This window comes from Phalaenopsis equestris, unplaced genomic scaffold (assembly GCF_001263595.1).
Source record: "Phalaenopsis equestris unplaced genomic scaffold, ASM126359v1 Scaffold000779, whole genome shotgun sequence".
NCBI classification, from domain to species: domain Eukaryota; kingdom Viridiplantae; phylum Streptophyta; class Magnoliopsida; order Asparagales; family Orchidaceae; genus Phalaenopsis; species Phalaenopsis equestris.
The window spans coordinates 268685-296401 of NW_018165219.1; the positions used below are offsets into that span (position 1 = coordinate 268685).

Sequence of the window (27717 nt, forward strand, 5' to 3'; positions counted from 1 at the left end):
GGAATAATAAAAAACTGAACCCTAACACACCAACAACATATTTATAATAGGGATTAGTAAATAGAATAGGTAAGGATCGGAATAAGAAATAAATAGAAAAGGAATAGAATAGAATAGACAAAGATTAAATAGGAGAATCATAGAAAATGAAAAGTAAAAGGAGGGAAGAGAAAAAGGAAAGGGGTGGGGCTGGATCATGGTACTATAGCGGCTACAATATCGCGTCTCAAGTACTGTGGCAACAACAATATTGTGAACAGGTAAGCTCCCGCAACACCAGTAATAATAAATCAATCTCAATAATTACTACTTTTAATTAAATCTTGTTGAGCGTATAAGCATTTTAGAAAATCATAAAGTTGCAATTTAGAACACAAAAAGAAGAGCAAGGCCAGAAAATTAAATAAGAGTATGATAAGAATTTTTTTGGCTAAATCTAATGTTAGGATCTAATAAAGGATATCAATAGACAATAAAAGCAAACTTGGTTGATGAAGCTCTGACGATGGTTTGATGTGCACAAACTTTATAGTGCATTAACAGAGAGGCTATTTTCATAAATAAATAAAAATTAACTCCAAATAGAAGTTATGACACAAAGGAATGATTAAAAACAAAATATAGCTACAGCAATAAATCCAATAAAGATTTCCATCATAAAGCATCAGCTGCATCTTAACAAATTATGAGGTTCAAAATTTGCATGATAAAACTCCAACAAATGAGCAAGGACTTGAATAAAGCTTCACATGAGAAATGAAAGAAGAAGAATGAAGCGCCCACATAACAGGGATTACAAAAAAATGCACCGAGAAATTATTACTAATAATTGCAAGGAAGCTGGACAAAAAAATACCTATGGTAGCAAATTATAAATACCATAAGAATTTTTGCATACTACTTTCAGGCGCCTCCTTATTTCATCTTATCAAAAAAAATAAAAAAAAGACATAATTTATGTTCTAAATTATTCAAAATTCAAGGGATGCACAAGGTCTTATGTAAAGTGGTATATATGTGGAAAATCTTCCTCGTGCATTTCAACAAGAAAGAGAATACAATGAAGTCTTGTTGACGCGGGCATCTCTCGCTTCCGCAGCGGTCGCATGACTCCTGCAATCGAAGCGGGTCCGTCTATATGCCTGGACCCAAGCGATCCAGGCCTTTCTTTATTGTGGAGTCGTGGAGTGTCGGTCTGTTCCTTGGCCCACTTCAAGTTATCATATTATTATAAATTTTCTTTTAAGGGAGTCAAGGGTTTATTTTTTACGTATGTTTATTCAGGACAGCCTCCGAGGTCTCTGGTTTTCCCTTATAGGGATGTATCCAAAGGTTGCCCACTCCAGGTTATCATATTATTATAAATTTTCTTTTAAGGGAGTCAAGGGTTCGTTTTTTATGTATGTTTATTCGGGACAGCCTCTGAGGTCTCTGGTTTTCCCTTATAGGGATGTATTCAAAGGTTGAGTGGTGCTCAGCAAAAATCAACCCCCACAAAATTTTTTTCCCCTTTTTCCGCTCACTCATACACACCCTTCGACCGCTTCAAACAAAAAATCTAGCTATGCCACCGACGAGACAATTGTCTGAACTTTGATCGAAAGAAAAAGACACAATGTCGTTTATGAGAAACCCGCAAAGCGATGTCCAAGAACTTTCTTAAAAAAATATACAATGGGAAATCCTCAAACTGCAATAAAGATTTTCCACCTTCGAGAAGAGACAATTTGGAAGGATCATCTGTAGCCACAACGATGATTCGTCAAAGCAAAAAGATGAAGAACCACTACCCCAAAGATTCAGATGGAATATCAGAGAAGATGTCGGGATCTGGGAATAAAGGTGGATTTACTAGATTTTGATGGTCACAATGATCCAGAAGAATTCATTGAACGGCTCCAGGCAGTGGAACGGGTTTTTGCATATAAGGATATTCCACCAAACAAAATAGTAAAGATAGCCGCCATCAAGTTAAAGAAAGAGAGTTGAGGGGGAGGAAAAATTAGAATCACCTATGCCAGTGTGAGGAAAAAAGCAAAATCATAACATAGTCCAAGATTAAAAGTGAGATGCAACTCAAGTAACAAGACACACATTACAGGCAGGATACGTTATTGGTACATCACCAATTACATCAATATAACCGGAGGACCGCCTCCTTACAGATGGAGTTTAACCCTAGAATCAAGTATCAAGAACGCAACCAATGGGACACCCAATCCAACCCAACTAGAAGAGAAGTTAGTTCAGCGAGGACAGCAGGTGGAGACACCAGCACTCCTAATAAATCTCAGCCAAGAAATGTTTTAAGTGCCACGGATTTGGGCATATTGAAGCAGATTGCCCAAACAAGAGAATGATATCTTTCACGATAGTTGAAGAAATAGACAGTGATATAAGAGAAGATGAAGACTTCAGAGAGGAGTCACAACTTTCAGCTGATGGATTAGCCTTGGTTGTTCTAGAAGATAGTGAGTCCAATGAGCCGATACAAGAAAAGGGGCAACCGTTAATGAAAGGATTGCCAGATATCATAACCGACAATTTACGTATTAAATGGTCCATTTTGTTGTAGATTTCGTTCCAGAGTCGATTTCTCCAGATAGTCTTATTTATTGGAAGCACGCAACTAAGTACGAGTGGAAGAGTCATATTACAAATTTAATGGTTCAAGGGCTATTTTGTGAGGATCTACGTATATATATAGCACCAACGCAAGTTGTGTCAAAAGAAAATGGATACTTATTCTATAAGAATATACTTTGGAATGATACAGCCAACAAGATTGATTTACTGGGAGATTACAATAGTTCCAACACCTTTAATGTGGCCGACTAGATGTCATACTATGAAGAGACAGAAGCTTTGACAGATGAGTTCGGAGCTTCCCCTACCACGGAAGACTGACATGAGTGAGTCCCGCTTCTGAAGATGACGCGGGACTCCCTCGACTGAAGCGGGTCCTCTTTGCAAGAGAGCATAAAGGCTAAGTTTGGCAAAAGCAGCTTGGCAACAGGCCCGATATAGCATTTCTTACTAACTTTAAGCAAGTTCTTTTCTTTTTTGTGCATAGAGATTGTGATAAAGCGGCCCATATTTGTTCCTGTTTGGGGTATTCACACTTGCGATCCTCTTTTTTTAGTGTGGTGGAGGCTGGTGTCAATCATACACTGCATCTTTTGTGTAGCTTTTATAGCTTTCTTTTGTACCGTTTTGTTTCCTATATTATTAATGCAAAATTCACACTCTTCATGAAGCGGATTCCCTTGCATGCCCGAACTGAACTAGTTTGTCTTTCTTTATTGTGGAGTGTTGGTCGGTTCCTTGGTCAAGTTCTAGTTATTCTATTATTAACAATTTGCTTTTGTGAGAATCTAGGGTTAATTTTTATATATGTTTATTCGGGACAACTGCTGGCATATTTGAATTTCCCTTCTAGGGTTGTATCTAAGAGCAGAGTACTGCTCCGACTGTATCTCTCTCCTGAGGCGGTAATTAACCTCCTCCCTACCCTAACCTATCCTTCACACATCACTCACTGTTGCCTACCCTTGTTGCAGCTGCCCCACACAACAGCTCTTTTCTTGCCATTTCCCACTTTCCAGCCACCTTTCCTGGCTACCGCTGCACCGTACAGCCACCCTTTGCTGTCCTACCGTTCACCGCATACCCCATCAATGCCGCCAACAACCCCCCTCATTGCCTCCACCCATAGCAGCTGTTTTGCTTTCTCTAACTGCAGTTTCCTGTTCTTCCAGCCCAGCTTGCTGTTCCATGCCATCCCAGCCTTCACAAACCGCTACTCCCATCCCATCTCACTGTTTTGCCGCTGTTTTTTCCCCCGCAGCCCAACCTTTTCCTGTTTGTTGCCACTGAGGACAGCAATCCTCCGCTGTTGCATCATTGTTTTCCAAACAATCAAGTCACCTACCACCCCTTCCAATCTACCTAGCCGACCACCACCACCCATAGATCACACCATAGTGTGAGTTTGTGTGCCGTGCTGTTACTACTTCCTATTTCCATTTATTTAGTTGTAATCTCATATTTGAATTTAACAATGATATTTAGTTTTTCTATTGTTTTTTGCTTACCACCGTTATCACCTGTCCTTACTGATAATGTCCTACAGTATCAATTTATTTGCAAAGTGAACCTCTGAAATGCTTACCGGAGTGCCCCTAACTACAGTTGATACATGATCAGAGGAAACCCCATCGACATATGGCACCGGCGCAAGGCGCGAGATTCCAAAATCAGAAACCTTAGCAGTATACTTAGAGTCCAGCAATATGTTGCTTGCTTTTATGTCACGGTGAAATATAGGAGGATCAGCCTCAGTGTGTAAATAAAGAATGCCTCTAGCAGTTTCCAAGGCAATGCGTAATCTCATCATAAAATTTAAAGGCTCCTTGGATTCACCTGACAAACAAAGACAAAAGCAAAATGGTAAAGGTGCTTTTCTGAAGAGGTTAATAGATCACTAAAGATAAATTAACTCATCAAATGAATAACCAAACAATTGTCTGAGACATTTATAGATAATTCACTCATGAAAAATGAATCTTTCATGAATCCAATGAATTATGCACGTTCAGAGCTGTCATTTTATTTTTAATTTCTTCACCCTTGACTGTCCAAGTTCAGAAATAGAAACTTGGCCAGGCAATACAATAAGGCGATTAACAATAAATTTTGCTTAATGCATTCAGTGGACTAGTAAAATGGTGAATGAAAATGGATAGGTATCCTAATTAAAATATGTGCTTACCAAAGATGATACATACCAAGTAAACCATTTGGTACCCTCAAAACTTGATTAGAAGCTAAAAAAAACATGCAATCCTCCAACTATTTTAGATAATAACTATTCAACCACATCAAATAATACACAATCACAAAAAACGAGAGAAATGGGAGGAGGAGATTAAGGGGCGCCCTTTTTAAAAATAATATCATTCTTTTATAAAGATTCACTACAGCACACCAAACAGAGTTGTCCAAAATCTAGCTTGAATAGTAAGAGTCAAACCACAACATAGACTACCAAAATAAACAGAGTTGGCCAAAATCTAGCTTGAATAGTAAGAGTCAAACCACAACATAGACTGCCAAAATAATTAAAAAAACTAAGTAAATGCCCTTATTGCTGTCATTTGGGTATCAAATAGCTCAAAGTAAATGTCATCATTGAAAATGCTATCCCAAAAGAAAATAGAAATAACAGGTATGTCCCTGAGAAAGGAGAGGGAGAACCCAATCCACTAAAGAAGTCACATGCATACAAAGAAGAAATTCAGCACCATTCATAAAACCTAAGTACACCCTCTAACAAAACAATGAAGAAGCCCCCAATAAACTCTCACATAAACAATAGTTCACTAATCAAAATGTTAGAAATTATTCGTATTGATTTATTTCCATTCCAGTTATTTTCTATTTTATGTTAGAAGTTATTTATTTCTTTTCCGGTTATTTCCATTTTTATGTAATTTTATTTAATGTTTTTCTTTTTATCTCCGGTAAGTTGTCAGAAATTGATTAATTGTAATCTTGAAGATATGGGTGTTATATCTTTTCTAATTTAGAATTCGTATAACCAGTATTTGTATCCCCATTCATATTAATAAAATTATTCTGCAAAATTCTAAAAACCTATGTTGTATCAGAGCCTTGAAACAAACCATAATCTCTGACAGAAGAGAAATCCTTCCGGTAGGAACTAGAAGCCGGATCTCTCTCCCTGAAGGTCCCTAGCTGTCGGAACTCCTCTCCTTGCAGTTGTTAGTATCGGAGCAGTTGTTAGTATCAGGTTGTTAGCGCTTGCAGGAAGGTTGTTAGCTCTTACTGTAGGGAACCCCTTCCGGTAGGAATTTGCAGCTTGCAGGAGCGGATACCAGGAACGTTGTTAGCTGTCGGAACTCCTATCCTGCAAGCTGCAAATTCCCTACAGTGCTATAACATGGACCCTTTTTGCAATTTTCCTTAGTAGAGACACATTTTCCCTCCACATTCCTGGTACTCCAGTTGTTGGCCACGACATAACAATGGAAGGGACAGAAGAGAAAGCTGAAGGATGTCGGCACTCCATCATCAATGACTAAAGGGGATGAGGAGTTGGAGGACGGCGAAGCCGACGAGATCTGCTGCTAGATCTCCTTAGAAATCCTATTCTGTCAGGTGAGGGATCAGGTGGAGGTCCTAGAAAGAGGCTTCTCATGGAGGAGATCCAATTGGGGAGTCGCTAAAAATGCTAATTATGCCCTCTGCGACCTTGCAAGGAACGAGGAGCTTGTGAATGTGATAGTTGAGAACGGGGATGTACAAGCACTTGTTCGGCACATGCAAGTGTTCACAACTCCACAAATGGATGGGGATGGCTGGGGAGAGCGTCATTCCAAGCATGACGTGGAGAAAGGGAGTGCACTTTTTTGGGGCCTTCTGACCGTTAAGCAAGAGCATCAACAACTATTTGTTGATACTAACGCCTTACCTCTTCTCGTGGGTCCCTTGGGAAGGTATAGGAGGGGCCACCGTACACGGGGTTGTCAGTAACCTTATATGGAGGGTTGTTGATGGTATATAAAATATTGCTTACAAAAAAACCACAATTAAAACCTCTTTTAGAATTGAAAGAGGCATTCCACCTCAAGTTAAACTGCTAGAATCTAATGATTAGAAGGTGCAGAGAGCAGCTCCAATAGCCCAAGGAACATTAGTTTTTAAAAAATGACATAAACAAGAACCAAATAATCGAATGCAATGCTCTTCCAACACTTACTCTTATGCTTCGTTCTCATGATGTTGTTCATTATGAAGTGATTGTAATCATTGAAAACCTGATTCATTCATCCCTCCTCCAGAGCTTTTCCAAGCAGCAGACATCCTCCAGAGCTTTTCCATGCAGCAGACATCCTCCAAAGCTTTTTCTTGCAGCAAGGCCTCCTTCAGAGTTTTTTTTTTGCAGCAGACACTCTTCCGAAGTTTTTTCTTGCAACAGACTCTCTTTTGTAGCTTTTTCCATGAAGCAGGTCATCCTCCGGAGCTTTTTCGGCTATCCTACGAAGCTTTTTCCTGCATCAGGTCCGAAGCTTGTTCATGCAGTAGGCCCTCCTCTGGAAGCATGTTCCTGTAGCAGACCTTCTAGTGCTTTTTCTTATAATAGACCCTTTTCCGAAGCTTTTCCTACAGCAGACCCTCCTTCGGAGCTTTTTCCTGCAACAAGCCCTTTGTCAGAGCTTTTTCCTGCAGCAAGCCCTTTGTCAAAACTTTTTCCTGCTGCATTCCCTCCTCCAGAGCATTTCCTAAAGCAAGTCCTCCTTTGGAGTCTTTTCCTGCAGCAAACCTACCTCCGGAAGTTTTCTTTTTTCCGCAGGTCATATCCTACAGCTTTCTTTATAGATTATCTACTTCCCTGGAAACTTCTCTGTAACATTACCTGTAGCAGATTTTCACCTACCTAGAGGAAATGCAGAAAATGCAGTCAAAGACAACCGCAGTAAACTAAAAGCATCTCTAAATGCCTTGCGGATGAAGACTTCAAGTTCTACCTAACAAAATATCTTCCTTGCATATTAGTTGACGATTTCAAATCCAAGTTGGACATTCTTTTATCTTCAGGTAGTTACTAGAAATTGATGATTGTAATCTTGGAGATTTGGGACTCATGCCTTTCCCATTTTAGAATTTATGTAAACTGTATTTATAACCTCTTTCATATCAATAAAATTATTCTGTTAAAAGCAACACAAAATATCGACCACCAAGTAAAGCCACAATCCTAAAACCATCATATCAAAAGAGAAACCTAAGTTGAGACTTACAAAACCCTAGTTAAGAGTATATGCCTTTGCTTATTTAATCTTTACAAAAAAAAACCCTATGATAGGAGGGCATTTTGTGGATATCTCCAAATATAGCTCCAAAAACCAAATAAGATAAATTTTAGCGATCAATTCCTTTGCAAACCGCCTACGGAAAGCTCCATGAAAGTTAAGGCAACAAAATTCCTAGCCAAATTTCCAAGATAGAAAATTGTCAATCATGTCTATGTAACGCATGAATCCAATACAAAAATGCCTAGATCAATGAGGTGACATCTTGATTTCTACATATTGTGGTAAAATTGGAGCTATCCTAGCTCATAAGACTTAGAATAGAGAATATTTCGGGTATCTTTCCTAAAATGATTAGACATGTTTAAAACTTATTTTGAAGGGCTATAAGTCTACTTTACTGCTTGAGCACAGAAGGCCTCTTACAGGTTCCTGATGTCAAGTTTGGATGTTTTGTAATTTTTGTGTTCATTCATGCCCCACTTCAAACCCACGTAGTGGGATCAAGGCTTTGCTGTTGTTGTTGTTGTTGTTATTGTAATGCCCCACTTCCCTATTTCAATGCTATAAATCAACTTTACTTCTTGAGCACAAAATGCCTCTTACAGGTTCCTGATGTCAAGTTTGGATGTTTTGTAATTTTTGTGTTCATTCATACCCCACATCAAACCAAAAAAAAGTAAAATGAAGCTAAACTCTTAACATAGAGATGCCTTTTGTTGAATGGTTAGAATTTCATTAGAAGCTCTAAAGTTAAACTTGTTCGTGCGGGGGGTGCACTCATGGGATGGGTGACCTCTTGGAAAGTTACAACAATGAGACAAAATCATGAGAACATTAGGCAAAAGCGAAAAATATATCGATGGAAGAGGGTTCAAATTGTTACAAAAAGTATCAAAACATTACACTAGTCTGAAAATAGAAATATATGTCTGGTGTATAATTATGGGTTAAGAAAATTGAAAAGGATATCAATTACTTAAGTTGGGAAGATTGAGAGATCCCTTAGTAAAATAAAGCTGAGCTCTTAAACAGCGAGGTGCATTTTAGTGTAATGGTTGTAATTTCATCAAAAACTCCAGCAAGCAGAGTAATTTCAAAATTGGCCTGAATCTCACTATGATCTACAATAGATTGGAGGTAATTATGTTAGAACTTTATAACTACATGATCTATAGTATCAAATATTATTGAATCATTGTTAAGCCAACCCCAAATAGTTGGGATGAAGCTAATAGTAATAATGATGGCCTCAATAAAGCATATAAGGATTTTTTTCGTATAAGATATCTCGAATAAGAAGTCTGATGTGCATGACTAACCAAGTATCTAGTTTAAGTTAAATTACATCATGTTAGTAAAATTTTTTTGGTTTCATTTTCTTCATTATTCATTTTTTCGAGTGGGTAATGCCCAACTGCAAATTTAAAAATTATTTGAGTTTGATTACAAATCAAAACCAAAAAATTCGCTTTTTTTGCAAGAATGTCAAAAACTTAACAAAGTGAAATTCAACAATTTTAGAATGAAACTTCACCCTTCTTGTCTCTTTCCATTGGTCATGCGTATATGGAAAACTAGGTGTACATAATTTTTCTTCCTATCTATTTCTTAAATTTTGAAAAAAAACCCAAATTTCTATCAGGATATTGCATCAACCTCAACCTTTCTTATCCATTTTTGGATGAACAAAGGCAGCTTTTGAGGTTTTTTCTTGAATTCCCTTGATATTCTAGGACAACCATAAATCAACAAAAGTAGAGAACGAGAGAAGAATGCCATTAAATTTGCAACTTTTTTCAACTCAACTATTATTAATCCTACATCCTAAGATGTTAGCCAAAGCATGTTGCTGGCCGAAACTAAAGTATTGTTTGCCGTGATATTTTATACAAGCTGCTGAGTGGTAGAGCACTAAATAAAATATTAATGTTTTCTGTAACGTGTCATAATCATCATAAATCTCATAGTTATGCACCAGGATCATAAATATCAGTCAAGCATGTCCCCAGTTCCTGCTCAAAAAATGACAGTCAGTTGATGGTAACAGAACTATTATGACTGATTCACAACGGATTATTGAATTACTCGAATAAAATCCTTCTTAGAGAGAGCATAGAAAAAAAAACTAGTAAAATAGAGTAAAATAAACCTAGTTTTTTCTCCTTTTGAAACATAAGCAATCATTACTACCTAGACTACTAAATAATAAAGTGATGACTATCTTAATAAAGCAAAAACAGGTTAATTAGCAAGCCATGATGATAATCATTGATTAAAACAGCGACCAATTTTAAAATGAAAAAATATCTCAGGGAATAATAAAATAGGCATGAAAACAATGAACAAGGTTAAAACAACAATGCCAGTTTACCACAATAACTGGTTTGGCAAATTCTAACAAATATTTACAAAGTTTCTGTTATAAACAATAAAATAATCAAATGATCAAATGGGCATGCAGTTTACTACTCACTTGAAAGAACTTCTCGCAGATTTCCATTCGGCATGAACTCATAGATCAGCATCTGCAAGAGAAACACGTGAAACAGGATTGCTGTAAATGTATTCAGAGTGAAGAAAATGTAATGTTCACCACTAAGGAAAAACCAGCACCTTCCATAAACCAGAAGATTCTTTTAAAATTAGTGTCAAATATTAACACCAAGGCAACATAAAGCAAAAATTAAAACAATCAATATTACAGAAAGAACACAATAGTTCGAGCTCTCAAGTTATCAATACTATTCTCATCTCCTTAACCCACATAATACAAAGCTTGCATGTCACTATGCATATCACCAAAATACGTCATCCAGAAGAACCCCTAACGTTAAACGTTTCATCATAGACCTCCAAAACCCACCAAAAGAAAAACAAAATAAATGCAAAAAAAAAAAAAAACATTTACAAACAGCATAAAAAACCCAAAAAATCAAATATCAAATACACAAAGAACGAAAATACACATGAACTGTATAAAATACAAATACAATAAACGGTGAATCTCTTCAACAACCATTACAATTAATAATATGATGAATACTCAAATCACTCTCGCACTATCACATCCATAACACATTTCATCCACTCTGTCATCTCGCTTGCACCTTCCCCATCTTTAGTGCAAGTCTCGGAAACATCATATTCAGACTGTGACAAAAACTGTCCAAGACAGTACTCATATGTCTCGGCAGGGACCTACTTATGATTCTCGTCTGCTTTACGAAAGTCGATGTCGTTGTGGAAAATATGACGTTGAATATAATTGTGGGAAGTCATTGTGACAATCACAATTTGCACCTTTTTGGGAAATGGGTAAAATGGCACATTGCGAAGTATAACCTATTTTTTCTTCCAAATACCAAAAATTCTCTCAATGACACCGGGTAAAGATGAATGTCTTTTATTGGACATTTTTTTCCAGCCCCGTGTGACATTGCTAGCTCGCTCAAAGTCAGGTAGGTGGTCTCTCGTATCAGGATATGACTTGAGATACCCTCGCTGCAACAGATATCGAGCATCAACCAAATAGTATTTACCTGATGTAAATTGCATGATTAGTATTGAGGAAAAATGAATTAGAAGAGTAACTAAGTTTCAAGTGAACCTGTGGATAAATGTGGAAAGTTGTACTTGTTATTCTGTATTGCAGCTTTGAAAATTTAACTGTCATGTGCACTGCCCTCCCAATCAGCCATGACAAAGGTGAAATACATTTTGAAGTCGCATACCGCTGACATTCTGCGTTGGGGATCCACAACGGCCGAAGAATGTGATCTTCTTATTATTTGGAATGCGTGCATCGTGGGTTCTATCGATTGCTCCAATACAGTTCTAGAAAGATAACAATGGTTTACGTAATTGCGATATTTATTTGAAAATTGAATGTAGTAAATAGAAGATATTAATTTAAAGTATGACACATACTGCATACAATGTGAAATCTCTGTGAGTGTTCGTTCGAATGTAGGATCTGTTGGTTTTATGACTTGTGAAGAAAAAAATACAAGTGCATTCAACCCACTGAAAAGTATCTACAAATTGTTTCAGATGAGTGTTGAAATCGCTCCATAGCACATCGCATTGATTCATTCTGTGATAATATGTAGAGGATTATTGCTAACACCTCTGGTGAAGTCGTTCTCGATAAGCCATGAAGTCCATGAAATCTGTTTAATTCTTCCAAAAAAATCCGTGAATATGGCCTGTGTCATGCAAAACATATTATTAAATCTCGGTAGGTGGCCCACAAGCAACTTCCTAACTCAATTGTCGCCAACATATGAGGATATCATGCAAGGGGAACACTCAATATATGAGTTATAATATTCGTACATCAAGTATGCGGCAGCTGCAACTCTCCTGCATCTTTCTCTAGTTACATCGATGTATTTCAGTATTGAAATGACTAACACATGAGCATTAATGAATTAGATACAATCATAAAAGGTTACTAACAAAATCAACATAAGCAAATAACATTACAGAAATAAATAAAAAGTATAACAAGGTATGGAAAACATATAAGAAAATCGGCATGTCTAAAGCAGCTTAAATGTCCAAATCAAAATGAAAAACTATAAATAAATAGAAACGCCTCACGCGAGTATAACTAAAAAAATAAAAATATGCAAAGCATATCTCTCAATTATCCCTGCTCTCATAAAATTATTGTAGGTAAGCCACCCTACAGTCAGCAGGCATCACGATGAAAAGCTCTCCAGATCGCATCTTAGAACAACTTCATAGAAAATAGATACAACGGCAAGTCCTCAGAAAATTCTAGAGTTGCATTCAGAATTTGTACAACCTGCTGGACAAAAGTTGCTTGAGATGTGTTGGGGTCATTGTTGCATAAAGCCACCAACTGTGATATCTAGTTTCTAACGAAAGTAACTCTCATTTCTTTCTATTTTTAGCCCGTAGACGCTTAGAGTGACTCGTGCTCAAATTCATGGTGGTCCGGACTGGGGCCTTCAGTGGAATAACCCATTGGTCGGCTCCCAAATTTTTGGGAATGCCACCAAATCCTATTTCACAGGGGGCACATGCATTGTTGTCGGTTATCACGACACCCCAAAACATATAATCCAACTTCTCCAACTCATGATCAGGATCAATTTCACTGTATTTAAAGATTTTTTTTGCAGCAGACACCACCTACAAATTCATATAACATGTAGTTAAATTTGAAAACAAATTAAAATTTGACCGAAATAGAGGACATTTCAGAAATGTTCACCACAAGTCTTTTTGCCCATTATTCGGAAGCAGCATTTGTTTGCTTCATCGGATCCCACCAAAGGCACATTGATCCTCACTTCAATTCCTTCCTGATTTTTCAAACCTTCTTGAACTAATACCACTTGTTTTTTACTGCATCATATCGTAATATTTTCTTGTACTTTATTTGAATTTTCTAATAATATTTTGTCGTCCTTCCTTATTGAAATAGGTTGTCAACCTATTTTCCAAATCAACCTTCTTGAGGCAAAGGTGGCAAAATATTAATTGTCTCTTTATGCCACATTATAAATGAACCTGCCACATTCATTTTAGCCATTATATTACTGGCACTAGAAAAAGTAATTAACGTAAATAGGAAAGCCACAATATCGCATATCAAAGAAAAATCGAAATGCCACAATATCATCATCATGACCTTCACACCAACACCTCCACGCACAGGCACATCAACACAACAACACATCCACGGATAGGCACATCAACACCTCCACACCACACACCAACACATCCACAAACCACACCACTACCTCCACACTACACACCACCACCTCATCACACAACCACCCTATACCACCACCTCCACACTACACCCCTCATCCTCAACACCACACAACTCTCCTACACCACCAACTCCACACCACATTAACACATCCACACACCACCACCTTCATACGATACAACCACCTGACACTATCACACCACATCCACACACCACACCACCACCTCCGCACCACACACCAACAGATCCACAAACCACACCACACACCACAAACTCTATCAAATTTTGGACAACAACATCAATAGACTATTAGTTTACCAGTGAGAGTACATATATTCCAAGATCCAATCTTAGTATGAGTTTCATGGACTAACTTCATCACCCTCATCCGTCCGTAATGTAGGAACCCTTACTTATTTGACAAAGACATTCAAGGGTCCAGATGAGTAATTGTTTTTTATTTGTATTAAATTAATGATTTATTTTAAAAGACCTTGCATTATTTTCTTAAATGTATATGCATTTTTTATTATATATATATATATATATATATATATATATATATTGAAAGTTAAAGAATCTTTAAAATAAAAACAAATGGAACATGAAAGGGTAAATGATTGCTCAATGACTTTTTATGCATTTGACGAAAAGGAAATGAAATATAAAGAATTTAGTTAGTCAGGATTTACCCACATATGGTATTAGATGAGGACATTATAGTACCCATGCACGAAAAAGAAAAAGAAAATGGTAAAGGTATACCTCAAATGCAAAATTTTGAGTGTGTCTACGGGGGTATAAACTTTTGAGAGTGCCTACGGGCACAAACTTCTGAGCGCTCCTATTGGCACAACTTTTTTAGGATTCCTTCGAGTATGATGGTGAACCTAATATGGCTTCTTAAAAAGGTTTAAAAGATAAACAGTTAAATTGAAACATGAAAAACTAATTTAAAATGAAAGCTTGCAATTTGATTAATTAATGAAGCACATTTTTTTGGGACATTCATGCATAACATTTATATAGTAATTTAATGCATAATAAATTTGTAATTGCTCACTAAGTGATAGTAAAATTACTGTTAAAATTAATAGTTTCTTTCATGTAGAACTCTAGATTGTATTTCTGATAGGAGAGATTTTGTTTATAGAAGGACTACTGATACTAGGTAATAGTTTGTTTGTCATGACTCTAGTTTCTTATACTGTTTATTTATAAGTAATGGTGTATTGTTATTGGTTAAATTGCACTATTGTTTTACACTCAAATTATGTTTTTTTTGTTTGATTTGATTATTGTTTAGTGTATTTTATGGTTTTTCTTAGTGGCTCATTTTATTACTAGAAGTTATGATCATTTATTTATGAGAGAAAAAAAGAGAATGGTTAATAATGTTCGACCGTAATTTCTAACTTGGTTAATTATAAACTATCAAGCCAAATCATGACATATTTTATAGCCATTATGTTAAAAAGGCATGGTTGGGTTCATGGTGGTTTCCTATACAAATAATGATTTGAAGTATCAAATAGAACTCCCCGCCATGCCAAGAGGGGCTCATATGAGAAGCTCACAAGATTACCAAAAACCTTACTATGTACCTCCATTTGTATTGTGTAGTATTCGTATAAAGAGGGAGGGTATCAAAGAGTGTGTTTATGAAAAGATATTGAACAACGTAGACAATTATAAGTTTGTTTGAATGCATGCATTAGATACACTACACAAATACACATAAACAAAATCTGCTATGAATTAATGAAATAAAACCAAAGCATCAACTTGTAATAGACACTTATCACAGCGATTCAATGCAACAATCAATAATAAAGAAAGAAAAAAAGGATCTTTAGAAGTATAATTAAAATATTCAGATATTAGTTAAGATAAAAGAACAATACCTGTTCGTCTTCTTCATCGCAATATCCCACTAAAGAAACAAGGTTTCGATGATGTAATCTCGATAAAAACTCTATTTCTGTTGCAAACTCATTTGATCCTTGTAATGATCCATGTAGTGCTCGCTTAATAGCAACAATTGTACCATCTTCTAGAACTCCCTTGTATACATTACCATATCCCCCGTGTCCAACTAAACTAGAGTTGTTAAAATTGTTTGTGGCACGTTTCATCTCTTCAAGCACAAAGCCCTTGACATCATAAAATTTAATGGTAGTTCTTGATGCTGCATGGACAAAAAACTGTATGATAGTGGGAAGTTGAAAAAAAATAAGGAGATAAAAAAATGAAACACTATGCTCTTCAATGGTCAAAATCTGGTCAATTATATAGAGGCTTGTACAGAGAAAACGAAGATGAAATAAACATATCCAAGCAAAAACTAACTAATTATATGTGATGGAATTTCAAGGCAAACTAAAACTTGCTGCCCTTAAAAATTCTTAGGTTGTCCTGCCTTCATCAGAAAATGCCAGCTGTTGTTTATCAAACATTCCCAGCAATCATGCGCGGTCCAGCCACTTAAGCAAGAGGGTCAGCTGCAGCATTCAATAATCTACCTCTAGCTGGTTTGTAAACATCTAACAAACACAACTTGTCAATGAATTTTTCAAAAAGGGGTACAACCAATCCTTTGGTCAGGACTTCATCCATCTAATCCAAGGAAAAAATATATCGACACATAAATCTCCACCATGATTTTTTTCCCCCTAATTGAAGTGTCTGTCACCCTATCTTCATACATTGGGCAGAATTGTATGCTATACCAATAACAACTTCGTTATAATATACTATTATAGGAGTACTGATCATTAATTAAAGTTTTCATAGAAATAATTGCAGAGAGATTAATTTGTTAATCCCATTGGTAAAGGATCTTTTTCTGCTTTTGCATGACATTTCTACATCATTTTATTGTAATTTTATTTGGTTACATATGTGCAATAACATGGAAGTAGACATTTTATCCATTATAGGCCTAATTTGATCAGCATCAATATAGGCTTCCATAATTATGGATTTTCTTTTCTTATATAAAAGCCCATATTTGAGATTTACTTGTATGTATTTGATGATCCATATAACAGTATTCATGTGCTCTTCATGAGCGCTTTCATGAATTGACTTATCCTGCCGATAACAAAGACAACGTCAAGTATGTGGTTTGCCCACCAACCTTTGATATATTCTTTTATCAACTTAAACTAAATGATACTTATACCACTCAATGCAAAGTTAGAAATATGCAAAGTGTTGATAGGTTTGCTTCCAATTAAACTAGTTTCTCTAAAACTTCTTAAACATAATTTCTTTGAGAAATGGTGGCAATAGATTTATACATAAAGAGTTTCATTTTGATAAAACACGATATACAAAGTTCTTTGATTTTAATTTCCTATATAGTTTTTCAAGTTACTTTTATCCAAACTTTGATCTCTTGTAACAATGATATTATCAACATATATAATTTGAATATTAAATCTAGAATGTGTTTGTGAAACAAGGCGTACATAGTGTGAGCCTTTTTGAATCTCCGTAGAGTTGCATATTTGGTCATGCTTTTGAATCAAGCTTGATGAGATTATTTGAGCCCATTAATACTTCTTTCAATCTGCATATCATGTTTGTCTATCTGAAGTCATTGATTCCTAGATGATTCATGTAGATTTCATTTATTTCACAAAAAGACAAGGGAAAAAACAACCAAATTACAGAAACGATGGCTTGATATTTATTGTGTGGTAGTTATTAAGAAAATAGATTAGAATCCACCAATAAGCTAGTTACCTAAATTTAATAACAAAAGGCCATGAAGGAAAAAAGGCCAGAACAAGATGCTAACGAGTTAAAAAAAGGATTAGGTAAACTGTACCAAATGCCAAATGCAACTTTAAAAAAAGAAATGATTGGCAATTAAAAAACCAAGGCGGTGAAGTAATTGGTATAAATCTGAAGCTAAAAATGATGTCATCATCATTACATAAGCCTTCTCCCAAATATTTGGAATTTGTCTTCGATCCTCCGCATTCATTTCTATTTAGAATTTTAGAATTGCCTTTGGCAATGATAAACAAGACCGTTTCATCCAAGAACATGATTATTTCATGTGCTTACATGAACAAATTAGAAAAATAAAAGATGAAAAACTCATGGTATATGAGCTTGAATAGAGAATAGGTATAAAAAAGCTGATTTTCATCAAATTGCAACAACACTATAATCTCAATAGCTTCAATCTTTTTCATTCACCAATGAATGAATGATGGGTTATCAACCCCAAACACAGGATATTATTTGATAGTGTTCATGGAATGAGATGGCAGGAAATATTTTAATAAAACAAATGTTTGGATGATTTTTATTCAAATAGAGTAATTCCTACAGACAGCTTTGTACTTACACGCTCTCCTTTTGGAATCCACCCGACGTCTAGAGCGCTTTTGCATGATAAAAATTACAATAGCGGAAGATATTACAGCTCCAGCAGCAGTTGATCCTAGTACAATGCCCACTAAAGCACCCTTACTCAAACTTGATTTTACATCCGCAGGCACAACTGCAAAAAAAGTTGGAGCTATCAGTGATCAAATTTACCAATTCATTGGAAAGAAAAAAGCTTCTTCTATTTCTAAATTTATCTTCTCAATCATCAAGAGCAACACAGTTATAACATTACAAGCTCAGTTTTTAAATAGAAGGTATTATATAAATTCTATTGTATCAAGAAAAGCGGGTCCACAAAGGATGGAATTATCCACTGAAACAGGAACATATGAATTCCAAATAAATATCTAAGACAAACCAGCATAACCTTATAAGAAAACATACCTTTTAGAGATTGTAATGACCTGCTAAATCCAGAGGTACAAAGGATGAGAGAGAGAGAGAGAGAGAAAGAGATTGTCCAGCATCAATACAATATCTCATTCAATACTTAACCAATATCTTGATCTAACTCCAAAGGTCTTTATTTATAGTGCAAGAATCCAGGGTCACAAACAAATCTAGCAGCTATAATTTTGACAGAAAATAAATCCTAATTAAAAAATTACAAAATATGATAAAACCCTAATATAACTAAATCCATTTATTCCCAAATACAAAACCCTAAGCGACAAGAAGCCTTTACCCCACTAAGTGGGGCCACCTGCATGAATCATTTTTTCCATTGTGCCCATTTGAGTGTCATATTTTCATTTAATTCTAATAAATTAAGATCATTTTGTATACAACATGCCCTAGCCTCTTTAGGTCTACTACTTTTGTAACACAAGTCAAATCTAAAACATCTACTTTCCTAACTGGGTCATCAGATGGTCGCGATTAATAAAAAATGCTAAGAAAATAAAATATTTTAATCTATCCTGCCATCAGCATCAAACATAAATTCAGATTGGATAGCAGTCACAAAGTCCCCTTGCGGTGTAAAAAACTCTACTAAGGAGAGTTAAGCTGAGGGTACCCATCAAAGAGTTTAGGTAAGAAACATTGAAGCTAGACATAAGTCACCCATGAGCCCATCCGATGGTGATTATCCGTCAAATAAAATAACACTGCTTACTCGAATGACCTAGTACAACCTCACTAGATACAATTTCCTTAACAACTGCGAATGGGGTAGAGCACAATACCAAAATTTAAATAAGTGCTAGTGAAGAATCAAAAACTCAAATTGGATATATATTTATACATTGGAAAATTTTGAAGGCTCAAAAGTAACCATATGGCATAAGATTCTACAAATTAAAAATCATATTAATAGTCATGCCAACATGCAAATTGAAAATATATACATTTGTTCTAGGTTTTTAGAATATTTTGCAATAGGCGATAATAAATCCCAATTTCTTAAACTTTTTCCAATAAGACGTAAGAAAAAATTCTCAGGATCCTATTCATAGTATTTATGTCTTTACATTTCTAAGTGTGAAAAGCGCATGAAAATCTAGATGGGACCCAAAAAAATTTTATAGATTTCTCGCAATAAAAAACAAATTTTACACAAGCTTTTAAAAAGCAGGCTTGAACCAACCGATTCAACCGTATCCAAGCCAAAAACTAGTTTCACGTCTAACAAACTAGAATCTACGATTGAACTAGTGAATTGGTGAAACAACCAAATTAGATATTGTATATGACTTTATTAAGAAAAATATTATTACATCATTTCAATTATATCAAAATAATTTTAATAATTATTATGTCAATTCAACTCTCAAGTTTAGCCCAAATTGAACTGTTGATCCTTAAACATTTCCTTTCGATTCAATATGATGGCCAATTTTCAAAATATTTATCTTACTGTTGATATCAATATATATATATTTCACAAGTCAAATCGATCAAAACTAAGATAAATAGTAGATGATGAATATAAAAATTTGCAGATAGAAGCTAATTTACTTCGAACACCATCGAAGCAATCCAAATGAACTTCATTAGTAAAATGGATGGAATAAGCTTGTTTGGTGAGTCAAAATAACCTTTCATGATCAAAAGGAGCAAACACCAAAAAATAAAAAAAAACAAGAAGAAGAAGTTTTCGGCGCGATGTGTCCCATCTGAGCTTGAATTGTCTCAACATTCGTAAAAGTTGCTCAAGCATTACCCTTCTGAGGTTGTATACTGACAAAATCCTCCCACGCCATAAGAATTAGTGCCAATATTGTCAGTTGAATAGTTGAGTCAAGGAGATTTAAGCCTTACATAAATAGGTGAGGAGATAAATTGCCAAATAAAACATTAAATATTAGAAACATGCTAACAAAATTAGGAAAGCTATGATCTTCAATGAAGATGACATGGTGTGGATCGGATTGAAAAAGTAAAGAATTTTTGTAGGTCCTTTTGAGAAGCTCAAGCCTGGAGTTGATAGCCCATTCAAAATCAATAAGAAGATTAATAACACATGCATACAAGATTGATCGGTAGGGAGATTACAACATTATTACTATTTTTAATGTCTTTGACTTATTTTCGTACTACGAGAATCCAAAAGTTTCTCGAGAAGAGGCGAATCTCACCCTACCCAAGGAGAGTGACGTGTGAGCTTCCTCACTAACGGATACGTGAATGATAAATCACATTCCAAGCGTGATATAGAAAGAAAATTCCCACTTGGATCTCCCGATTTGGAAGACATCTCGGCCATAGGGATCGACAGTTTCCTTTATTTTTGAATTAAAATTGGGTTTAATTGATACGTATAAGTATATGTTTCTTATAGCAAAAGTTTGGATACTTTTGCTTTGATTTATGTTATATCATTTGGAGATTTTTTTCTCGTTTTCTCCTATTTGAAAATTATAGCTTATTTATCTTCAAATGTTGAATTTGTATCTTAAAGAGAACATGTAGTGGATACTCCCTCGGCAACTGCACCTCATCGGAACTTTCGTTTTATTTTTTTACCTCATTTTTAAACAAGACAACCATTAAATTGCATCAATCCCATTCCAAATTCGCATATTATAATCCTCATCATTTTATAGCCTCTCCCCAACTCAATCCGATACTTAAACACCTAGGAATTCTAAATCGATGCCAAAGATGTTGCGCAAATCAAGTCAATTCATCCCAATATAAAAACCAACCTAACCTAATCCTATAAGAGGCATCAAAAAAGTAAACTTGGCCAAAGAAGTTGAATAAGAAGAAATTTGTGATTCAAAATTTTATCAACAATCTAAAAGACTATTATTAACTAGCAAGGTGACACACACCAAGTGCTGCAAAGCACAGGCGGCTCACGCAAATATACCTGACGTATCAGTAATACTGGCATTTGAATTCGGTTGTTGATCCCATAGACAATGAGATGAACTCTAACAGAAAAGTTCTCTCTTACAGTTGTTAGTCCTAGTCTGAAATGTTAATTTGATGTAAATCTTATAAAAGTAATCCTAAGTTAACAACAGAGAAGTTAAAGGCTTCAAGTACTTAAAAGTTCTCCCCTTAAATGGTTCAAATAAGACTTTTGAATGTAAGAGTATCTAGTAGAAAATCATGGAGACAAACGGAAGCAGTACTCTTCTTTACTTCGTTCCGATAGTATAAAGAAGTTTGACTAAACAATAGGTTTATTTTCATAAATTCTATTAATAAACCAATCAAAACATTCTCCCCCAATATTTGCATCACCCTAAAAGATATATTCCTCTTCCCATATGCTAATGTAATTAACATAGTTGATTCCATTATTATCTCATCTAAGACTCATAATTCATAACAATTTTTATCAAATCATATAGCTAAAACAAAGTGTAAATGAAGTTCAGAAAGTTAATCAACACTAGAAAATGATTTTGCTCAAAGACAAATAGAACTTTTACACCAATCAATCTTACTTCCCCACTCCAACGAAGAAAAAGGAAGATTACTTACTACATATGTTTGTACACACCAATACATTCATTTGATTAAAAGAGAAATCAAAATACAAAAGTCTTGAAAATAATATATTACAAAACTGCAGAAAATAAATTATATTTCTCTTCTTCACAATTAAGAACAAAAGGAAACATAAGCAATTGTGTCTTAGGGTCCGTTTGACGCAGCTTAAAAGTGTGATTGGCATTTTGAAAACGTCAGCTCTGCGTTTGTTTCGTGCATTTCATGTTGTGTAGGCAAACGGAGGTTTAAGTTTTATATTAAACGTGGGTCGCGGGATCGACCCTACAGCGAGCGTCTTCCATCTGCATTCATCGGGACATATTTGCATCACCCTACAAGATATATTCCTCTTCTCATATACTAATGTAATTAACATTGTTGATTCCATTATTATCTCTTCCAAAACTCATAATTCACAACAATTTTATCAAATCATATGGCCAAAATAAATTTTAAATGAAGTTCAGAAAGTTAATCAACACCAGAAAATGATTTTGCTCAAACACAAACAGAACTTTTACACCAATCAATCTTACTTCCCCACTTCAAGGAAGAAAAAAGAAGATTACTCACTACATATGTTTGTACACACCAATACATTCATTTGATTAAAAGAGAAATCAAAATTCAGGAGTCTTGAGAATAATACTTTACAAAACTAAAAAAATAACTTATATTTCTCTTCTTCACAATTAAGAACAAAAGGAAACATAAGCAGTTGTCTCTTAGGGCCCGTTTGACGCAGCTTAAAAGTGCGATTAGCGTTTTGAAAACGACGGCTCTGCATTTGTTTCGTGCGTTCTTGTTGCGCAGAGAAACGAAGGTTTAAGTTTTATATTAAACGCAGAGCGCAGGATCAATTCTGCGGCCCGCGTCTTTCATCTGCGTTCCTCGGGACATTTCCTCCCGTGTCCCCCTCCCTCGCTTTGATGGCTTCGCGACCGTCACTCTCACCAGCGCGGTGACACTGTCTCTCCTTTCTTCTCCCGCGACATGCCCAGCGAAAGGGAAGGTGATGGTCGTCGCCTTTCTTCCGTAGCCGAGATCAGAATCTTGACCGCAATAAAGAGCCTAATACATTTGAATTGCTTTCATTCCACTTCTTTATCGCGTTCATTCGGTTCGCTTGAAACCACAGAAAATCTCCTAATACATTCTAATTACTTTAATTCCACTTCTTTATCGCGTTCATTCGGTCCCCTCGAAACCACACAAAATCTCAAAGTCTCGCTTGCAATCATTTCTTCGTCATCCCATTTTTGTTTGAAGGTCACGCAATGGAACGGTAAAGATCTTCCTCCAATTTCATGGTGTTTTCTTCTTCCTGCTCACCACCAAAATTTCGCACACTATATCATGCACTTCAATGTTCCCCCTTCACCGAACTTCTTCCTCCTGTTAACCTGTCACACTTCTCGTGTCACGCACAAATCACACAAAACAACTGCAGTTTCCCTTCCCTGTTCCCTCAACGAAGCTTTGTACAGTGCCACTCTTCCCTCTTTGTGTTGACCCGTGACCATCTTCTTTTGTATCTTCTGTGATCAGTCCTTCCTCTGCACTCAAACATAAGGCTCCTATCCTCTCTGTCGAGCCTTCCAAAGCACGAACCCGAGCCTTCTTCTTTCGTCTCCATCGCATACCGCCTGCTCTACAGTGTTGTGAATTCTTCCTCGTCACTTCCAAAGCCACCCCGCAAAATCAATTGTTCAAGTTGAATACATAACTCTTCACGCAAACCAAAAGCTAGAAGTCTTTGCGCGATCCCTCTCCTCCATTGCATGATCCCTCTCTATGCTGACCCACGACCATCTTCTTTTGAATCTTCTGCGATCGTTCCATCCTCTGCACTCAAATATAAGACTCATATCCTCTTTGTCGAGCCTCCCAAAGAACAAACTCGAGCCTTCTTCCTTCGTCTCCATCGCATACCGCCCGCTATACAGTGTTGCGAATTCTTCCTCGTCACTTCCAAAGCCGCCCCGCTCAATCAACTGTTCAAGTCGAACACAGAACTCTTCACGCAAACCAAACGCTAGAAGCCTTTGCACGATCCCTCTCCTCCATTTATGAGATCAACGCCGGCAACGTGCAATCCTCGCCGCTTCTCCCACTGTCGCGATTCCCCGCACCAAAACCGATCAACTCTGTCCTAAACCGCATGTTACCTTCTTCTTGTAGTGCGATCCCTCTCGTCACTCCTATAAGCCGCACGTTACCGAGAGTTCCCCTTGGGCTTTTATTCCACTTCTTTATACAAAAGTACCTATTACAAGCATTTTAAGGGGTTATTTTGTATCAGGTTTCAAGTAGTATTTTTGCATTCTTAAATCCTATTTTTACTCAGTGTTATGAAAATTTCATATATGGTAAATCATGTAGGGGACATTCGCTAGCTATGACAGTTCTGTTGCAAACAGCACTACAGCATAGGGGCAGAATGATCATTTTTCAAAAACAGCTGCAGATCAACTATTTTCCAAACGCACAAACCAAACAGTCAATCAACTTATCCGAATCAACCGCAGATCAGCGGCTTAACATAATAATCTGCTTATCTGAATAAGTTGGATAAGCTGCAGCTGCCCCAAACAAATCCTTGGAGTCTCTCACACCTTCTTTCTTCTTCTGTAGATGTTCTTCCAGAATTTTGGTTATTGTAAGGGCAGAAAAAAAATAGAACTGAAACGAAGCAGAAGCAGCCCTCCCCACTTCGTCTCCCCAGTTTTTATATTTTCTCCCCATGATTTCCATGATCTTCTCATGTCTCTAAGTCAAAACTGCTCCAACTGCTGATTTAAGTTTAGGGCAAGGGCTGGCGCTTAAGCGCCAAGCTCTCGATTTTGGAACAGCATAACCGGCGCCTAAGCGCCCACTATCGCGACGCCTAAGCGCCCACTGTCGCAGCGCCTAAGCGTCATTGGCTAGTGCCTTGGCGTCATGCTCTCGGGTTTATGCATGATTCTGGCGCCTAGGTGCCCAGTAGCTGAATTTTGCTCCAATCTCCAATTCGTTCAAGTTTGTTCTTGTTATCCATTCCTTGTTGCAACCTACAAAATCAACATACAACCTTCCTAAAAGTGCAATTTCATCATTTAAAATATAGAAATATAAATAAAATTAATTGTCAAATGATCAAAACATATCACAAGGCAGACTATCAAGCTTGTGAATTTTGCATCTAAGCACTAGATGGGCAGAAGAAGAGAATGAAGAAGACAATGGAGAATCACTTCCAACTGAAACATGTCAAGTCATCTTAGTGATATCAAGTGTTCCTTGACAAGTCCCTTCTCAAACCCATGATGGAGACGACTTTCAGTGTACTAGGAATGGCTTCCAAAATATTATACCTCTTCAAAGATGAAATTTGCTAACAATACAACTTCTGTTTTTCAAGAAAAGAAATGCCACAGATCCTTTGATTCTAAGCTAGTGTACAGCCTCAGGTCTGCTATTAGGAGTTGAGAAATGACTTAAGCAACAGGTTTCATGACTGAAAAAAAAAAGAAAGACTGGAAAAAAGGGTTTAGAAACAGTACACGTAGTTTTCCAAAACATTAAAAAACAACTTTTTGACAATAAAACATACTAACATGACAGGTGAAAAAATAACAAAATAAATTCAACATTTCAACAAAATTTAAATTAAAAAGAAATCAGAACATACTATTGGCATAAGATCCCAGCGTGAAGTTCAGGAGCTCGTAAGGCCCAAAAACGTCTGAAAGTGTAATCTCCCAACCAGACAGCATTCTTCTCAGGCGTACCACTTCACTTGTATTGAATAGACTAGTTTTGTCAGGGAATAGATTTAGATACATATTCAGCCTAGGGCCAACTTCCCAAGTATATAATTGGAAATATACTTGATATGGCTGTAAATCCAAAAGAGAGGATAGATCAACCCTAAAATCTTCAATATAGGAATGAAAGTCTGAAATTCCTGGACTTTTTAACCGAAATCCAACTCTAAGTGGGATGGCACAAATGCATGGTATCGGGGATAATGGATTGGACTCATAATCTGAGTCTGTGGGGCAGGATTGACAGGTTATTCTAGTGTTTGTAGTTCTTCCTGATGTTGGGTTAATAGACTGAGGCTGGCAGTTGACGAAATTGACTTGCGCTGAATTTGCACATAAAGGATTCCCGTATAGCCTGGGCACAGGAACAGAAGACCAGGTTAAGAACAAACAATGATAAACAGGAAAACGTTCAGGCCAATGATCACATAAAGTAGATACTTTTAATCTCCATCCTTTCGCCTTATCTCATGTCTTTCAACATCAGGCGAGCAGGTACATAAGAAGAAAAATTACGGCATGTATATGCTTATTCATGTGCACATCCACGCCGGTGCAACATACATAGCAAAAGTCAAATGGTTGACAAGTATGAGCAAGATAGACAAGCTTCATGGACCAAACTAAGTAAACAAGAAGCCAAAATAAGAACCAAGTGATTAAAAACCAATGATCCAAGCGTCTCAAACATATATTAATTGCAAACTATGTAATATTATTTACGGTATGTTTAAATCTTTATTTTAGTCGAGCCATATTTCTGTGTTGCATTAGTTATCTTAAGTGTGGTTTCCAGTTGACACCTTTCATTATTTTTAATTTCCATCCTCATTACTAGTTTAAAAATGTTGAACAGCAGCTTAAATAAACATGGTTTAAGCGCATGTAATGTAAATATGTACTTTACTTTGGCCTATTTTCTAGGGTGTTTCCTGTGCGCTCCAAAAAATCACTAGGCTATTCTAAGAAACTGGTTTCAAGTCAAGCTTTTAGAAGGCTTTGTTGACCTCATTTTTAGTGAGGTCTTAGCCTCCTAATCTTAGAACCTAGGATCTAGCCTTAGGAGTTCCTGGTTGACCATCCTAGCGGACTAGTAATGGAGCCCACCTCCCATAGAACTTCAAACCGCTTCTTTACTCATTTTTGTGAAAACTCGCACGAGTGGTCCCAAGCACTCAATTTCTAGTTGCAAGGGCTAAGGACCAACATGCAGAGGGTCTGAAAATGAGTTCCTATAGGTTCGAACGACCTTAGGTTAACCCTCGGTGACTCGACAACGCACTTGTTGCATCACGCGCAATTTTGGCTTAAATTGACTCGCCCGCCGGCAAACTCGTCCGGACGACCCCGGATGACGAAACGGACCGCGCCAACGCGTCCGGAACGTCGATTTTAGCTAGAAAAGACACCCATATTGCTGCGGTTCCACACTCGCGCGAACCGCACGGAAATCGATGCATTTTTAGGTGCGCAGGTCAAGCTCAACCCAGGTCCGGCTCGGGTTTGATTCAGGCTGGACTTGGGCTGAACACGGGTTAGGCACCAGCTCACCTGATTTTGAAATTCAAATTTCAAAATTTGAATGGATTATTTATTTCTGTCTTAATTAAGATTATTTCAGGTGTTAAGGCATTCCATTTAATCCTCCCCTCCATTTGGAAATCATTTATTTTCTGCCCCTGCATTTGGAAATTGTATTATTTGGTTCCAAAAATAACGGCTCCCGCTCCGATTCTAAAAGAGAGGAGCGTCTGCTTCCTCTCGGATTGGAATTTTTCGCTTCTTCCGAGCTCTCCTTTCCCCGTCGCTCCCACTCCGCTTTCCGTTTCTTGTCGCATTTCCAGCTGTTGCTCGATCTCGCTCGAGAGAGACCCCCGCCTCCCGTCTCCCGCATCGACAGAACCTGCTCGCTCGTCTCCCGCCACTGCTCGACCCCGATCTCCCGCATCGACGAAGCTTGCTCGCTCGTCTC

At 36.7% G+C, this 27717-nt stretch overlaps 1 protein-coding gene across 1 annotated transcript in view; it reads right to left on the reverse strand.

Moving 5' to 3' along the window:
* The window catches only part of LOC110031156 (probable LRR receptor-like serine/threonine-protein kinase At1g06840), a 57213-nt gene that overhangs the window by 24272 nt on the left and 5224 nt on the right, over positions 1 to 27717 (reverse strand). The window contains exons 4-8 of the mRNA XM_020734232.1: positions 25610 to 26100; positions 17948 to 18103; positions 15489 to 15772; positions 10312 to 10363; positions 4172 to 4422 (exon numbers count right to left, since the gene is read on the reverse strand). Of these exons, the coding sequence (XP_020589891.1) occupies positions 4172 to 4422; positions 10312 to 10363; positions 15489 to 15772; positions 17948 to 18103; positions 25610 to 26100 (1234 nt within the window). The remainder of the gene's footprint in view (positions 1 to 4171; positions 4423 to 10311; positions 10364 to 15488; positions 15773 to 17947; positions 18104 to 25609; positions 26101 to 27717) is intronic.